At 43.1% G+C, this 18,009-nt stretch overlaps 2 protein-coding genes across 3 annotated transcripts; one reads left to right on the top strand and one right to left on the bottom strand.

The window, feature by feature from the left end:
• The first annotated feature begins 5,833 nt into the window (after positions 1–5,833).
• pcolcea (procollagen C-endopeptidase enhancer a) lies at positions 5,834–12,478 on the top strand. The gene is made up of 9 exons (XM_053847273.1): positions 5,834–5,997; positions 7,948–8,056; positions 8,125–8,383; positions 9,984–10,108; positions 10,196–10,332; positions 10,590–10,924; positions 11,206–11,283; positions 11,354–11,524; positions 12,221–12,478. The coding sequence occupies exons 1-9, from the start codon at positions 5,918–5,920 to the stop codon at positions 12,349–12,351; spliced, it is 1,425 nt and encodes a 474-aa protein (XP_053703248.1). The 5' UTR covers positions 5,834–5,917; the 3' UTR covers positions 12,352–12,478.
• A 2,066-nt stretch (positions 12,479–14,544) lies between these two features.
• Positions 14,545–16,878, bottom strand: tmem88a (transmembrane protein 88 a). Of its 2 annotated transcripts, none has more exons than XM_053847712.1 (3): positions 16,561–16,878; positions 15,814–16,123; positions 14,545–14,946 (listed from the first exon to the last, which is right to left on the bottom strand). In XM_053847712.1, the coding sequence occupies exons 2-3, from the start codon at positions 16,117–16,119 to the stop codon at positions 14,659–14,661; spliced, it is 594 nt and encodes a 197-aa protein (XP_053703687.1). In that variant the 5' UTR covers positions 16,120–16,123; positions 16,561–16,878; the 3' UTR covers positions 14,545–14,658. The 2 variants fall into 2 exon arrangements, with proteins under 2 accessions (XP_053703687.1, XP_053703688.1); XM_053847713.1 differs by lacking the exon at positions 16,561–16,878 and adding an exon at positions 16,209–16,242.
• Between the last annotated feature and the right edge of the window lie 1,131 nt (positions 16,879–18,009).

Below are 18,009 nucleotides of genomic sequence, written 5' to 3'. Positions count from 1 at the left end.
ACCAGACCAAGACTTTGAGGGGCAGGACTGAATCAAGTCCATGTCACAACCGATAACACTGTCTATGTAACATTGTGAATCCAAACAACCCAACAGAACACCACTGAACTCAAACTCCCTCTAAGTCACATCTTTCCAAACTTCCTTGATGTCTCAAATATCTGTTGTATAGTTTACCTAAGGACAGACAGAGACCTCCAACACATGCCTCCGTGACTGGCAGAGGGGATTATTGATAACATCAATGTAGCATTTTGAGCTAGACACAGCATAAACACATACATTTCTGAGACGAGAAGAAGACCTTGAAAATGTGGTCTTGAGACTTGGTTGCCATGTGCCACCATGAACAGACTGTGACTTTTACACTGTTGGCAACTACACAGCGGAAGAAAGACCGACTCAAAATAAAGTCCAGTCTCCGCAGCTCCTGACCCACACGACCCTTGTTGTTGGTGGTGATCCCAAGTCGAGGTGAGTTAACATTTTCATTTCTTTACTATTTAAAATCTTTAATATATTGAATATAATCAATACAATAATTTCACTAGGTATTTCAACAAGTATTAGGAATTGCTATGAAGAAAACTACTATTTCCAAATTGAAATGTAGGGATGTGTCAGTTATCACGTAGCTATAATTTAGAATTGAAAATTGTAATACATTTCAGTAAAACTTATTATTATTGCAATTGACATTGATCATTAGAGGCGACTTTCTTTCCATTTAATTTTGGTTTTTTTTTTGTTAAAATCCTGATCTGTATTGAGCAAACATAACACATCCCTATGCTTACAGGGGTTAGTCATGTGAGCAAGACGATCCATGAAGTGTATCACATTTCATTCTGCTACATAAACGGAAAATGTATGGCGTCAAAGTCATGAAGCACCACATAATAATTCATAATAGCATTTTACAAGCCACAGTCATATTTTTTTTCCATGAATACATCTGCAGTACCATTTCTCACCACATGATGTCATCCTCGCTCATGTATACGGGATGAAGCGGCGTTAACCTCTAGGACTCATGATAAAGCAACGGTCGGACTTGGACGCCATGTAACCAGATGACAGCGGACACGTTTGGTGGCGGTCTGAAGGCTCGCGATCATCCATATCTCGATATATTAATCAAGTGGAAGCGCATTGAATCCAGTCACTTACCTCTGTGTTTCTTCTCTTGTCTGTGTGGGTGTTGTGGGAGTAGATATTAATTGTGAAAGGTCACAGGTGAAAGTTACACAGAACATTTTTCATCGACTGATGCAATCCGTAAACTGATCACTGCTGCTTATTTTCTGCTGTCTTGCTTCCTTGTGCTGGCTGGTGAACATCCTTTTGATAGTGCTTCAGTCTTTTTTGGCACCGTGTTATCAGTCGAATGGGTGTTAGAATTCACTGCCGTGTTAGTTGCTGAGGAGTATAAACAAAGATGAGTCAGCGTGGCCCTCTGAGGAGACACAGAGCTTCCCAGTCCGGCTCATCCTCCCCCGGCCTCTCAGCCTTACCTCTGCTTTGTCAAGCTCCGCTGCATTTGGGAGACTTTTTTGAACAACTGCCTTGAATGGCAACTGTCCTGCTAAACAGATGTGTTCACTGAAAGAGCTTGCGTCACATGTGCAGTGAAGGGGACAAGCTGTGGTTGCAATCTGGTGATGCAACTATGAAGTACCACAAATGACGTTATTCTAAATAAATACAAGTATAAATAAATAAATGTCAAAATAAATAAGCGACATCCCATTTTATTTTTGTAAAAGGATGGTGCTATTTCTGTGTGTAAGTACATTTATTTATTTATGCATTTTTATTCATTTGTACTTGTAATTATTTCAATGTTTTGTTATTTCTTTTTTAGGTTTTTCCACTTTTTGTCTTTTATTTATTACGAGATTTTGCTGACAGTATGCTAAATAAATTTCATTGGTTTGCAATACATGTTGCTAGGGTTGCCTGAAGCCTGGATCCAGAAATATGAAAAAGACAAAAGAGCTGCAAACGCCAGAGATCAGTGGTTCCGTTATATGCAGTAACACGCCGTGAGTCCACCACCAAAACAGGTTTTGAAAGCGGGCTCCTGCTGCACCCAGACTGATACATGATGACAAACTCAGCAATGATCCGACAGGACTGCATTTCTGGGACACCAGTCACGGCTGTTGCCCCCAGAGGCTCCACAAGCACAGGCGGAAATGTGGGAGAAAACGCCACATAAGTTAGATTTTTGTTTTGAGTTATTTCATGTAAATAAGACGCCTGTACAATAGTGAAAATCCAAATGAACAAAGTTAACAACACAAACTAAGTCGTCTGATGCGACTCATGACTCAGAGATTGAGAGTGTAGAGTCACATTTTCCTGGGAAATCGGACTCTTTAACTGTCTCGCTGTGTCGGGTTTGGCGTGAGTACGGGATGCAAGGCGAACCGAGAATGAACAAATGATGCACGTTCAGCCAGTAGCAGCTGATTCGATTTCTATTTCAAGATTTTTACATTTATTTTCACATTTATTTGTTTGTACATTTAGTTATGCATTGATACATGTACTTATTTATTTATGATGATGCCATGTATGGTATGATTCTTTATTTATTATTTTTTTTCTTGAGGCCCAACGCTGACCAGAAACTTACAAGTTAGTCTCAAAAATACATGTGAGATTGTGATAAAATTGAATCAGTGATTAAAAAAAAAAACATCCACCCCTTTCTGGAGCCATTTTAAACAAATAGACGGGGAGCAGGAGAACTAACTGATGGCAGTATGATAGCATTACATTTAGCTAACCCATAGCAGCACAACACATGTCAACATAACAGCATCTTACCTACTGACTCTCCTAAAAGAGAAACCATCACCTTTGGTGTCCATTCCTGTAAATAATGACAGTATAGTTTACTGGCCTAATCCAACTGTTGTTGGCTCCAGCTCCCCATAAATCTAACAGTAGAAGAAATTGGAAATAAATGTGTTAAATCTACATATAAATCTGTTTTTGCGGCCCTGAATGTGAATAGCGTGCAAGTAAAAAAGATAAATAATTGAAATTTTCACTCACTCAGATGTTTAAAAAACAATGTGTGACATCCAAAACATGACTCATGTCTAGGATTAGCTTGGCTGTATCGCACCAGTAATATCATGGTAGTTGAACAGTGTGGTTTGTTCCAGAATTATCTGTGTGGCGTACGCTGAGGTCACTAGACATCCAGTCTTCCACTAATCTTTTCTCCACGCTGCTTCTGAGAAAAGCCTCAGATGGAATTATGATGGTTTTGAAATCCCAGTTTTGCTGCTCACAAGATGTGTTTCCAGACCCAGTGAAATATGCGAGAGAAATGTCAGTATTGTTGCAACAAAACAACAGAAGTGAAGGAGCGAAGCCAAGATGAGCCTGAGATGAATGAGAGCAAACCTGAAGATAATATTCACAAACTCAAATCCTTTTCTTGATGCAGATTTTACAAGCTTTAATGTATTGTTGTGGCCGGTCCACTGATGAAATGTAAGTCTTCCTGCAACCTTCACGAGTTATAGACCAGCCCCGCAAAGAGTTGTCTGGGGACCACATGCAGCCCTTTATCTGTATGTGTGTAGCCCTCAAGAGGCTGAGAGGGAAACTGCAAAACTGACCATGATGAACTAGTTCTGACAGCCCTGTTCAGAAATGCTACCCTCCCAGGTGCAAACATAGTTTTATAAAGTTGGATTTCTGTTTAGGATTCATTACCATTTTGAAATATTTATAATACTTCATGCAAAGAATAAGGGGTTAATCAGATGGGAAAACCATCAGGTAAAGACTGGAATAATAATAATAATAATAATAATAATAATAATAATAATAATAATAATAATAATAATAATAATGAAAACTAAACAAAATAATTGACACAGATGCTATTAGGCAAAAAACTGTATATGTACTCAAATATTACATTTTTTAAATCTAAATATAGAGACATTATTTTTTTAAATTTTATTTATTTACTTTTTTGCGCTACATGTCTTCATCTAAAATTGTATGATTACATATTACACTTTATTACAGCCACAAAAATATTCTTGAGTAGTTCCTTGACCTTAAAGTAATTGAAAAAGATAGGAATGGGTTTGTGCATAGTTATTTTGATATTTAGTTTATTTTGAGTTATATTGACCACTCAAATGTATGGAAGCCCATTTCCGCCAGGTAAAAAAAAAAAAAAAAAAAAACTTGGAGAAAACCAAGCAAAAAAAAAAAAATCACCAAGCAAAAAAAATCTTTTTTTTTTTTTTTTTTTTTTTGGTTGGTGATTTTTTTTTTTTTTTACCTGGCAGAAATGGGCTTCCATACAAATGATTCACAGTGAGGAAAAAAAAAACCAATTTTTCCCAGTTTCTTGTCAACAGCCCCACACAGCAGTCATGTGTATCATGTGGCCCCTTAAGAAAGGAACTTCTCATCCATTTGTCTCGAGGCATTTTGAAAGTAACAATGTCACTTACTCGACATACACAAACCTTTCAAGCAATATATTTTGTCATTATCTACTTCAAAACGTCACATCAACCTGGTCACACTTAGAGTTCCAGTTCTCCTCCATATGCCGTCCTGGATGACTCAGTGAAGTGAATGTGTTATGTTTACCTGACCACAGGTCAGCTGAAGACGGTTAATATTGTTGAATACGTACCGTAAAATGTAAACAACCAAACAAGCAGAATGGCTTCTTTTTACATACGTTTATAAAGTTCAAGGGTAAAAATACAATGCTGTAACCAGAAAACAAGGGGAAACAACCGAGGCCTGTCAAATGATGTCTCAAACTGTCTTAATATTTTTTATTGATGATAAGGAGACGACAAAATGAGACGCAAACTAAGCTAGCTAGAAAGCAGGTTTACAGTAGGAGGTATTTTACCTCATGAACTGACAGTGTCTTAACGGAAGAAATGAATGGCCAAAGATCCCATTGGTGTTCAGTATGACATCAAACCACCATCCCTAGTGCCGCGCTCTAACTTCACTCAATGGTTACATCAATGCCTTAACATCAGGAGTTAGAGCAGTAACCCACCCTCTTTGCTTGGCTTGCTGCTGGGGGCAGAGCTTGTCATTACTCCCCCTGGCGCCCCCCCATCCCCTCTCCCAACAGCACGTCACCACATTCTTCCTTTTGCTTATCAGAACTTCAGTTCAACACAGCAGGATCAGATCACCCTCCAGTTGACATCAGAGCTGCTGCAGCTCGACTGTAAAACTCACTCTGACACATGGAAACTCTTGAGTGACTTCAGGGTCCTGCTGTTGCTGCTATATTGTTGTGTGTGTGTGTGTTCCCCCCTGCAGGCCTCAGTGAAGTGGGCCAAAAATATTTGACTCATCTGTGAACCTCCGCGCAGTATTTTTGTTGTCTTTGGACTTGGGAGATTCATGGTCTGGCTCGAAGGAGCCAACAAGGGTTGGGGGAAGTTGAGTTTACCAAAATAGACGGTCAGGATTTGTGTATCCTGAGTTTACAGCTACCGTCAGTTACTGAAGGGTCCCACTCTGGTCGACCCTTGGAATGTAAAGGTTTTATAGCCCCACTGGCTTGTTGAGCTGCAGGCTCTTTGTGGACCTCTGTGGCTCCAGGCGTCTCCAGGTGAGTCCGCCTCACACCCTTTCTCTCCACATCATGTTTGGCTTTTTATCCGTCTGCCTCCCCCTCCTCCATTATCATGAAACATCTGGATACAATTAAAGCCTCCTCCTCTTTCCATCCCACTCATGCGCTCTTTCCTAGCCACTGCTGTCCCTTCAGCATCTCCGTCTTGTTGAACTCTCCTCCCCCTCTGACGGAGCAGCCTCCTCCTCCTCCTCCTCCAGTCTGAGGACATACACCTCCTGCGTCCTGTTCCCATCTTTCAGTGCAGGAACGTTCATCATGATGCATCTCCGCCGCATCTGTCTGCTGTTGTCGCTAACTTTGGGATGGACGAGGGCCCAGCAGAGCAACTACACCAGGTGAGAAGATCCGTGATGGCTGTCTAGTCAGATCTTGAGTCAGAACATTCCTTCCTGTTAGGCTCAGAGCTGTGAGTCCAACAGCAGTGGCTGAGCTCACACAGATGTTAATGTTTTTGTTCCTGCCTGTGGGGTCCGACTCAGCAGCTCAGTTGGAGCAGGCTTGTTGGTGATGTGGTATCTGAGCTCTCCAGTGCAGAGCAGTGCCAGGGGAAGAGCAAGCTTTCGGAAGGCAAGGCAGCAGTTTAAAAAGTTTTAAAGAAAGTGAAAATGCTCACAGTCATCACGTAGCCTTCTTGGCAAGAGTCTGATTCCGGAAGTTAGAGGAATGAGCCGCGACAGCCAATGACTCTGTGGTATCTTCATTTTAAAACACACTGCCAACTGCGCTGAATATTTTTATCTCTTCTAGTGTTTCGTCCTTTTAATTTATCCCCCCAGCTTTTACAGATCACCGCGGTTTATTGATCCCCACGTGATGTACTTTATACACACAGAAGTTTACAGAGCAGACTAATGCACCAGCCAGTCAGGGTCTTGGAAGTGTGACCAGCGTTTCAGAGGAACCACAAACTGCTTGAATAATTACAGGACAGATGTGATCACTGACACATATTTAAAATCTCAAGTTACTTAGACAGATGTTTTTACACTCCAGGAGGAAAACCAGGCGAGCCAACATGAAACTTCAGAGATATGTTCTCTCAGCGAGACATCACACTCTGTGTTGTTCTTGGACACTTGGACTTAAAAATGATGCGCCAATCTTGTTTTCAATCCCTGGCTTTCACATTATAGTTTTCAAGATTCAGCTCGGATCAGATGGTGGCTGATAGTGCTGTGATGTTAGGAAAGAGTCCAAACATTGTGAAACTCTGTTCCAAAGCTAAACAGTGAAGACCAGAGACGCTGCTCATGTCGCTGGTCTTCTGGTAAGTTCAAGATTTAGAGTGACTGGCTTGGGTAGATGAGGTATCATGACACAGTATTGCAGGGTTGATGAAACAGTGTGTGCTAATTTTCAGAGGCCACTAGATGGTGCTCTTGGTTTAGCAATGATGTGTGGTTTCATTGAATAAGTTCTTCAAGGCTGAACCGCAGCCAGTGCCATCTGGTGGCCTCTGAATATCATGACACTGTTTCATGAAACCTCATCTACCCATCACTAACAAATACTTTCAATAAATTAAATAAATTCATGAGATTAAAACAGACGACATGGTGATAACATCCATGTGGTGGCAAAATAAAAATCATGGGGGAGGAAACGATGTCTCAGCACCATACTAGTTTAGTTTTTGGCGAGGAATTTGTCAGTGAGTGGTACATACATCAAACTATGATTGATCAAACATCAGGTAGAGTTCAGTCTTCATCAATTGATACTTCATGTGGAACGGGGGTTTGGGTCTCTGGGGTTGTGGGGGTCGATTAAAACTGTGAATTTATAAATGAACCTGGATAGAAATGCATGTGGAATGCATATCTTTGGGCTGGACAAGCATTATTTGTGTCGGTCAAACACCGTTTGCCTGAGAGTTGGCAGCCCTCTTGTTGGGTTTTAGCCCTTTTTCCTGAAAATAGCATAAATGGTATGTGATTGTTAGCGCTAGACTACCACGCAACAAAGGCCCGCTGTTAGCACGAGGCCGTAGAATTCAAACAACGCTAATGTATGGCATGCATGGCTGCCTAGGCCTTACATCACTTCCTGTTAGCATATTGGTTAGCGGTTCATCCCCGTGATTCGCAAGGTTGTCAGGTTGTTTCTGTCATTAGTCTCTTATACATTCATCTTTGAGCCAGTTTGAAATATCACAATAAATAACAAGGACATTTACCGGACCAAACATTACCATTTCCCCTGGAGCTGCCATACCTTGGCTACTCAGCCCCTCACTGGTTGGGAGTTCCAGCATGTGTGGTCTGACCTGTCGCGTCTCCTCACAGGCCTGTGTTCCACTGTGGAGGCGACCTGGTGGCAGACTCAGGCTTCATTGGCAGCGAGGGCTTTCCCAGCTTCTACAAACCCAACAGCAAATGCACCTGGCGCATCACCGTGAGTGTCTCCACCAGCAAATACCTCTGGACTCTGCTCAGATGTCTGACTGGCTCTCTGGCTTCCAGGTTCCAGAGGGAAACGTGGTCATGCTCTCCTTCAGAATATTTGACCTGGAGGCCGACTCACTCTGTCGCTACGACTACCTGGATGTTTTCAACGGTCACTCCAACTTGGTGCAGAAGCTTGGTCGCTTCTGTGGAACGTTTCGGCCCGGTGCTCTGATCTCCACCACCAACACCATGATGCTGGAGATGGTGTCTGATGGAGAGACACAGGGGAGAGGATTTGTGGCTTATTTCAGTGGAGCCAAGCCATACGTCGATGGTAGGTGGAGAGCGCTCAATTCAAAGATAAACATGAAAAACAAATACATCCAGTTCCTCAAACTGGTATGAGAGTCATAGCGGAGCAGTAGTTGAATTAGACAGGCCCAAACGTCCCTCTCCCCATCAACCTCACGCACATCTTCTGAGGGAATACCGTCAAGATCACGCTTGTAAACACCTTCATCGTCGAACAAATGGCTTCCAGCGGATGCACTGTGACAAACAAGGAACTCATGTTCAGATATGGGAGTGTTTTCCTCTCTATCATGACCAGTGATGCCAGTAATGCGTTACAAGGGCGCAGATATCACAGCGAAATAAAGGAGCCTCGCAAACATGTTGAAAGTGCGACTCAAAACTCTGTACCAGGTTTTTTTTATCCTCCAAATAGGTCAAGTTAAATGACACTTATGATAGGTTTTTAGACTTTTATAGATTATTTTTTCTTTGGTGCAGGAAGAAATGGTACTGATGTGATGTACTGATGTTGCATTTTCTCTCGAAAGTCAGTCAGAAATAAAATGATGCTCCTGGAGCGTAGAGGCGAGTAACAGCAGCCACTTAAGTGCCACTACTGCCTCCGAGTGGCCAACAGGAGACATGACACTCTGAGACTTGCTAAACTTTAAATATGCAAAATAGGAAAAAAATAACAAAAATAATGGTGCATTTCCTACATTTTATTATATAAATGGCAGTATATTACTTTGTTTTGTTTTCATACTTGTTGCTTTTTGTGTGTGATTTTTGGTCCAATGGGTGAGAGAGTGTCAAAGCAAAACATTGACTGTACATTCATATTTTTAGATTGTGCTAAAAAAAAAAGATCCCAAACATGGAAAAACACTGGAGCCCCAAGAACTAATACCTCAAAATTCACATAAAAGACATTGTTTTGTTTATGTAACTTGACAAGTAACTTGTAATCTAACTTAGTTACTTTTAAATTCAAGTGATCAGTGAAGCGAGTAGTAGTATGTAGTTGTACGTTACTTTTTGAGGGAGTAATCAGTAGTCAGGTTACTTTTTCAAAGTAACTGTGGCAACACTGATCATGACTTTCCATGGTTCACTGTTGTTATTGCCACATGACCATCAAACTCCACCTCCACAAAGGGCTCACTAGAGGGCGCTTTTGAGCACCACGCTACTCAGATGGTGGGAAGGCACCTGCTGGGACTAACTCAATATGCAGGTTCATAGTGGGGAGATGGGTATGTGACATCGACACGTCACACAAGACAGTCCAGCTAGTCTTCCATCGCAGCTGAGGAGAGGTTGACTTTCAGTGTTTTTCTGCCCAACACAGTAGCTCAGGTTCCATGCCTGACAGAGTGGTGGCTCTCGTGACTCTCGCACTGTTGGCTTGTCTTCAGTGTGAGGCTCCAGGGACCCATGCCAAGAAAATACTCAGCAAGCTTCTGTTCTTACATTGCGAGGAATAGATGGATCTAGAAAGAATACACTCAAAACAGTTGTGTCTTCAGCAGCAGAAACCTACCAGCTGCTGTAATGCCATCCCTCAGATAGTGGACAGAAAAAGCGTGATGAAGAGAGATATTTGTTTACATTCGTCCTCTCTGATTGTGTGGTTTCAGGTCAACAGTTCTGCGGTGGGAAGATAACAAAAGCCCAGGGAGAGATCATGACGCCCAACTGGCCTGACAAGAAGTACCCAGCAGGGACCAGCTGCTCCTGGCTGATCACCGTCGAGCCTGATAAGGTGTGGCGCGCTCATGCTCCAGATGTTTGTCAGGAATAAAGCAAGATGAAAAGAAAAGGCTCGAACAAATCTGAGTCTGGCCCACAGGTCATTCAAGTGAATTTCGAGAAGTTTGCCCTGGAGTCTGACACCTACTGTCGCTTTGACTATGTGGCCTTCTTCAACGGTGGAGAGAAAGATGACTCCCGACTGATCGGCAGATTCTGCGGCGATGAAGCTCCTCAGTAAGAGACCTATATATATATATATATATATATATATATATATATATATATATATATATATATATATATGTATATTATATAATTCATGTGATTCATATAAAATTATAGTATTAAAAAATAAAACATTTTTTATCAATGATTACTATTACTATTATTATTATTATTATTATTATTATTATTATGAATACACACACACACTACTTGAATAGTGCTCTGGTTGAAGTTCAACTTACGGCGTTGGTGACTGTTTGTTCCAGGCCCATCATCACCAGTGGCAACACCATGCTGGTCCAGTTTGTGTCTGACCTGAGTGTGACGTCTGATGGTTTCCTGGCGCGCTACACCAGTGTCACACCAGGAACCTACACCCCCACTGTGAATTCAGGAACACCAGTGAAGTCCATCCCTCCAAAACCTGCCGTCAAACCCGTGATACCTGAACGACCCGCGGTCCCGGCTCAGCCTCCGGTACCTACAACGAAATTCGTGCCGCCACCTGAACCCAAGCCAACAGAAAAAACAGTCAAACCCACAAGGGGACGGGGCAGCACCACCAGCAGCCAGGACCGGAGACCCAACGGCAGGAGACCAGGCAAGTGATGCCTTGTTCTGAAAGGAGACTCGTCGTCTTTTCTGAGGTTTCATGAAACAGTATCCTCTTTTTCAAAAGCCTCTAGCTGGTAGTCTTTGCTCTGTGATCTTTAGCTTTGAACTTCAATGCAGGTAAAACCTAACATCAGTTTCCAAACAAGCTCAGTGACTGACTCTAAATGCGCCAATGGCCCAATGATCTCTGCCCATTTTAAGTGTCTCCCTTGCAGCCCAAAACTAGTAAAATCCAAATGACTCCTCACACCTTGTTTTGTGTTCCAGCTTCTCAGAACCCACTCTGTACCACCACCTGCAAAAGAAGCGGAACCATCAAGTCGAGCTTCTGCGCCAGTGAATTTGGTGAGTATTTGCTGTCGGAAGCCTTCTTCATGGGGTTACAATGAAAATCCTGATGAAAGTGTGCCTCCAGTGATCACAGCCAAGGTGGACTCTCTGACCCCCGGACCACGCGGGTCGGTCAACATCGGCGTCACGCTGATCAAGTCTTACAAGGAAGGTCGACTGACCGTCACAGAAGAGGGAGAGGCCATGACAGTGAAGCTCGTGTCGCAGTGCCGGAGCTGCCCTCTACTACGCAGAGGTACACACATCTGAACACGTGCCCCCCAATAGACAGACCCAGAAGAAACACACATATTCAGAGCAACACAAAAAACACAAAATACCACTGGAACACAGTGGTCTAAAGAAGCTGCACATGTTACAGGAATACACGTCGATATTAATAAAATCACTGAAATAACAAAAATATTCAGGAGCATGAGACACACACATATATGGTATTTCGATTTTGTGGGGACCACTCATTGAGCTAATGCTTTCCCCAGCCCCTCACCCCAAACCTAACATCCAAAACAAATGGCTAAACTTAACCAGGACTCTGTTATTTTTGAAGTTTTCATCCTCAACAAGGACTAAAGGTCCCGACGAGGACAGTGTGTTATCAGGAATTGGTCCCCACGAGGCTGTATAAAAAAGCCCCCACACACATTTGTCTTCCAATCTTAGTGAGGACCGTCATTGACATACATTGATATATAACCCTTTCCCCAGCCTCTCATCCTAAACCTCACCATCTAGAACCTTTACTCTTAACCAAACTAAAACCCAAGTATAATAATAAGCTATTTTGTAGTTTTAACCTTCAAACTGAGGCTTGACAAAGTTCTCATACAGGTTCTCACAAAGATAAAAATACAAGGACACACACACACACACTGACACAACAAAACCTTGAAAAGACAAACACTCAAAACAGGTTTGCTCTTTCCTCCAGGCGGCAGCTACATCATCATGGGACAGGTGGATGCGGACGGACGTGGGACTCTGGAGCCCGGCGTGTTCACTGCCCCGTACAAACCTCCACACCACAGACTTTTGACAAACATCAGCAACCAGCCGTGTTAACACATCTGTCTGGAGCCATCCACTATTCGGCCTCAAAGTTTATAATGTGAAATATGAAAACCTCCCACACGCATAAGAAATCTCCCGGGCACACACCTGTCGAACCTTTTTGTAATTTATATCTGAATAAAGGGTTTTGCTCTCTTCATGTTGTGTGTATTTATGTTATTATGCTATAATAATAGCATCATAATATATTATAATAGTAGTATATTATTGCATTGACATCACCGTCTCCTGTTGCTTACAGTCTGAGCTCAGTCAATGGCTCTATAATTTTGATAAAATATCTCGGCTTGAAAAACCAAAGCTCATGGAATGGATAGCGCCACCTACTGGCTTTGTAATGTAATTCAAAGACGGTTAAGCGTTTTCTGTTGACATTTTTATGATGCAAACTTTGCTAATATTGCACATCAGACTGTTATGACATGAACAATTTAAACTTTATTCTAACTGCACACATGACATTAGGGCCTTATGTAACATTATTTATCAAGTGTTCTCTCAGTAGCACGATAAATGCATGTTAAGATGATGAATAATTCTACATCTGCATTCCATTCTATTGGTCACAAAAGGAACATTTTTTCATGTCAGAATGACAAACGAGCCAGAGGGTGAGAGTTTGCAGTGGAACATTCAGAAAATGTGGAACAAATGGAACCATAACAAGCTGAGTTGAGAAAGGTGAAGGCACAAAACCGAACCGTGTGTTAGTGTAGTTGTTTTGCTGCTTCTATAGAACAGCATGTCCGGACTTCATTTTAATTCATCCAAATACCTTGTGTTTGTTAAATAGCTTGAACTCCATGTTCCTCCTTTTATTATGAAATATTATGGAGTACTTGGTTTTCACTCACATAACTGATGTCACCATTTGTTCCAGAACATTTAGTGACACAGTACAGATGTTAGCAAACAGTGCTGGGCAGATGATGTACCATAAAACAGGGTCCTCACTTTCAGAGGTTACAATGACTTATTTTTGTCTTTGAACAAATATTTCAATGCAACTTCCCATCATTTTAAAACCAAGAGCGCCACCCAGTGACCTAGACTTAGCTATATATATATATATATATATATATATATATATATATATATATATATATATATATATATATATATATATATATATATATATATATATATATATATATATGAAGTTTTTCCTTCTGCACCTGAGATTTAATTTGTGTAAAAAAAGTAACTTCAATGAAAGGCAACAATGTGGTAGTTATTTTTGGAGAGCTGATGGTCCATCAGAGCAGATATTTGGCCTCTGAGTCAACACTGTGCGTTTGGTCAAAACAATGTGCTCCTACTTCCTGCCAGTCAACGGCAGAGGAAGCGAAGGGTCAGAAATAATCAACGGACTATAAACCGTGATGGGTTTTCTCGCAGGTATTTGGCTTCACGCAAAAACATTGTCAGCCTGGAACAATAGGCTTTAACTCGAAATACACCACAGCCACACTGACTACGTGTTCTGTTGAACATCATTAATATAAATAAAGGTATGAGCAACATTGTGGCAGTTAAGTTTGACTCTATTTTTAAGCCTGAGTTTAAGGTCAGACCAACACTTCCTCTTGTGGGTAGCGTTTGGGCCGCTGCAGACAGGAAACAAATACATCTTAACAGGAAGTAACCTCTTGAGGAAACCTGCCTTCGCATGTTCCAGGAGGTTCATGGGGGCAGAGAACTGGTTACGCAAACATCCAAGTTCAGCTTCCGTGAAAAAGGCACCTTGCTTTCTGTACATTTGAGCTTTGAAACTATCTTTTCTCAACATTGTCAGTGATCAGATAATGCAGGTACTTAATGCCATTTTATAATTCAAACAGCATCTTAAGAAATCCCGTTCTTGTTTTTGTCATGCAGTAAATTGAATTTACATTATTTTCATGATTAATAAGGTAAAAAAAAGAATATAAACACAGAACACCTGATATGGCCAAAATATATTTAGTAAAAAGTTGCGATAACTGGTTGAAGAAAGACAAGAAAAGGGTTACGTTTGACCAACTCATATATTCCAGAACAATGTGACGTGCAGTCAAAAAGTTAGGGAAGTGAGTCAAGCCTCGGCAGGCGGCGGTGACCTCTGACCTGACCCTCGCCGTCACAGTTAAACGCAAACAGAGCAGCAGTTCTGACACAGCAATACAAGTCACCCATGAAGTCACATTTTATTGTTAAAAAAAGGCATCGAAAATAACAAACAGGGTGATAAAATGAACATCTTTACAAAGGCATAGAACTGATGATAAAAGAGTTAAAACAGGACACCATTAATGTCTTCTACACCCACACGCTGCCCTTCTCCTCCACCTCTGCTGCCCCCTGCTGGCTGCAGCACCCCCCCTCCGAGGCCCTCCTGCGTCGTGTGGCAGGCAAGTTCTTGTAGACCGCCCGGCTGTAGGGGATGAAGCACATGCCCAGCTGGAGGTGTCGCGCCAGGCGGCAGAAGGCCGCCAGCGCCAGGACCAGCAGGGGGGTCAGCAACAGGAAGCCCACCACCAGCAGCGCCACGCAGCCCACGTCGTCCAGCACGTCGGAGCAGTACACGGATGTTCCGTGAGGCTGGACCTGGAACACAGCACCAGAGCGAGCTGCACTTAGAAAAATAAATAAAATGAAGTGTTCTTCATTCCTCAATGTTGCTCACAGCTGGGGGATATTAGAGCTGAACGCTGGAGCGTTTGTCAAAACACGCTCACGTCTCTGGAATAACATTGTGTTGTCTAATTGAAATTCCTAAATGACAGACTGATGGAATTCTGCTGTGTCCACACTTCATCAGCTTCGTTCTTGTTCCCAAACAGTCTGACTCTTGTGGTCCTGGGACAGTGGACTCAGACCAGTACCACACAAAAGGGACCAGGCCTTTTTTAGGCGCTAAAATACTGTCAACAAACCACTTAACTGACAGCAGATTACAAATTCCTTTTTAAGGGATTCAACCAAAACACTTCAAGAGTACGAAAATAATAAAAATAATAGTCTAAAATATATCTCACAGCAACAATTACCAACATTCATATTCACTTTTTTGAGTTGATCGACTATCAGCATTGTCAGTGAATGCAACACACCGTCGGTTTCATGAAACAGTGCCATGATTTTGGGAGCACAGCAGGCGGCGCTCTTGGTTTGAGCCAGGTTTCTTTGAAACAGTTGTTCAAGGACAAGGATAACGTTGCAGACAGTGCCACCTAGTGACCTCTGAATGTGGCTGCACTGTTTCATGACACTTCATGAGATCATCACAGCTGGATAAACGTTAATATTTTCAGCTGCGCAATGTGAGCGACTGTCATATGTGCAGACAAAATTTGGGTCTAGAATTTTTTTACAATATTGTCTGCAAATAAAATGCAGTTATGGTCAAGTGGTTTGAAAAACACAGCCCCAGAAAATCCTGTCACGGAGTCATTTACAAAGAGCTGGACTCACTGTTGAGTGGCAGAGGAAACCAAATACGATCATGGCCAAGGCCGGCGTGAGGATGGTGCCGAACACAACAGCAGCGAGGGTGGCATTGATCAATGCGATGACCAGATTCTGAGCGGTGACCAGAACCGAACAGGCCCAGCAGTCCAGAGAGCCCCTCAACTCCAGCGGCGAATCAGCCGCCTCGCTGCCGCCCACAGAGTAGGGAGGCGGCACCACGACCCCTGACCCTGCCCTGGAGGGGGACGCCGGTTCTGAGTGGGGCTCTGGCGTCCTCTTCTCAAGCGTCCCGTTGCGCGTCAGACTCATGGTTCTGTTTGGGTCAGAAGAGAGAGAAGTCAGACGGACACCTCAATACATCACATTTGAAAAAAAAACAAAGCGAAAAAGAAAGCGACCTGTGGCTTTAAGTGGTGGGATCATTCAGTGTTGTGGTGGAAGGTATTGGAAAGTCAACACCGATAAGTGAACTGCTCTAAGTGCAAGGAAATGGGCTCTGGAGACCCCTCCCCCCTGAAACAACTGCAGCCTGAACAATGAGCGAGAACGTTCCCTTAAATCCATGCTCAACTATTTTAATACCTGTTTTAATAACTCTCAGATATATACGTTGCATCTGAAAAACGCAGCTCCCATCACATCAATGCCTCGGCTACTTCCAAAAACATGCGTTTTCAATTTAGGTTCAGGTGAGTTTGAGTCAAATCATGGAGCAGTTAAACTACCACCGGCCTGAGGAAGGTTACTCACAGTGATGCAACTGTTGGGAAGTGATGAGGCTCAAAAGATCGGCTAAAAAAATCCTTCACCAAAAAAAAAATCCAGGTCCACTGGGTGGAATCCGCAGGAGCCTCAGCTGCCGAATGTAATCCTGAATCTCCCCCTTGTCTTCAGGCGTGCTGGACCCGAGCCCCTCAGAGTTGTGCGCAGCCTTCAGGCGCTCCTTACTTTGCCACTGACTTCAGAGCTTCCTTCCCTAACATTCTGCTTCCTCTGTCTGACTCCAGTTTGAGATATGATGGAGCGTACCAGCAGTTATGAGGGCATGTGTGTGTGTGTGTATCCTGTGTGTGAGCAGGGGAGAAGTGGAGGGGTCCTGCGATAACCCACCAGCTGTGGAACCAGGAGGAGGGATAGACTGGGGGAGGAAGGGCACGCCGGCTTCACCCACCACTCTCACTGACTCATCCGACACAGTGCGCTCCCCGAAAAACACACCATCACTCCCCCAACTGTAGCTGTTGGGGAACATCATTCCCTGATAAGAAAGTAAGAAATGGTGCGGCGGAGTGCGAAGCCGCGAGGTACGCCAGCGCCTGGCTTCAGAAGCATGGTGGAGGGGTTGACCCTTGACCTCTTGATGGAAAACAGAGCTCTCAGAAAACAGAAGGAAATGAGGACGGCGAATCATTTGGTGGGGATAAGAGTCCACCATGGGACTGATAAGGAGTCAGCGGGGATCAGTTCAAAGGTTGACATTGGTGTTTTTGATATGAAATCTCTTTCTGAGGTCTTTTGTGTTTATTTACTTCTTCATGGAGCAGATACGCGAAGTCCCAGGAGAGCGTCACCATCAAAGAGTTGGCAGAGATGCTCAAATGGCCCTGAGTGTTTTTGCCATCGACTGTGCCGCGGAGCTAACTCAGCTCATACGTGTTGCGTACGGAGCTGCAGGCTCCGAGGGGGAAGAGCAGCCTTCCTGTCCTTGGAACAAGGATTTCCTCCAGTGGTCCGGACATCTGCCAAGCTGGCCATCGTGTGTCCTCCCAGCCTGAAACAGATCTTATCAGCAGAAGGTGAGTGTGTGAACGTACAATGAGGTCACCTGTGAAACACATTAGGGTTGGCGGTAAACTACTGTTGAGTCATCAGCGAGTATTATGGTTCGGCTCTTCATCTTGACTGGGAAATTTATTAAAATGGTTCATGAATGGCGAGTAGTCGTGATGGCTAGATGAGGTATCATGAAACAGTATTGCAGGGTTGATGACACAGAGCCCTCATTTTCAGAGGCCACTAGATGGCGCTCTTGGTTTGGAAATGATGTGAGGTTCCATTGTTAGTTGTTCAAGTTCAAACATCTAACAGCAGACAGCGCCATCTGGTGGCCTCTGGAAATCAGGACACTGTTTCATGAAACCTCACTCGTGTGTCGTGGTGGGTAGATGAGGTTTCATGAAACCGGTTCCTCATTTTCAG

This window comes from Synchiropus splendidus, chromosome 17, assembly GCF_027744825.2.
Source record: "Synchiropus splendidus isolate RoL2022-P1 chromosome 17, RoL_Sspl_1.0, whole genome shotgun sequence".
NCBI lineage: Eukaryota > Metazoa > Chordata > Actinopteri > Syngnathiformes > Callionymidae > Synchiropus > Synchiropus splendidus.
The sequence above is the reverse complement of the archived record's forward strand: the minus strand, read 5'-3'. Positions and strand labels throughout refer to the sequence as shown.

Coding starts and splice junctions, on each gene's coding strand:
- pcolcea (XM_053847273.1), top strand. CDS start 5,918: ATGATGCATCTCCGCCGCATCTGTCTGCTGTTGTCGCTAACTTTGGGA. Junction 5,998..7,947: donor CAGCAGAGCAACTACACCAG/GTGAGAAGATCC, acceptor GTCTCCTCACAG/GCCTGTGTTCCACTGTGGAG. Junction 11,525..12,220: donor CTGCCCTCTACTACGCAGAG/GTACACACATCT, acceptor TCTTTCCTCCAG/GCGGCAGCTACATCATCATG.
- tmem88a (XM_053847712.1), bottom strand. CDS start 16,119: ATGAGTCTGACGCGCAACGGGACGCTTGAGAAGAGGACGCCAGAGCCC. Junction 14,947..15,813: donor GTTTCCTCTGCCACTCAACA/GTGAGTCCAGCT, acceptor GCTGTGTTCCAG/GTCCAGCCTCACGGAACATC.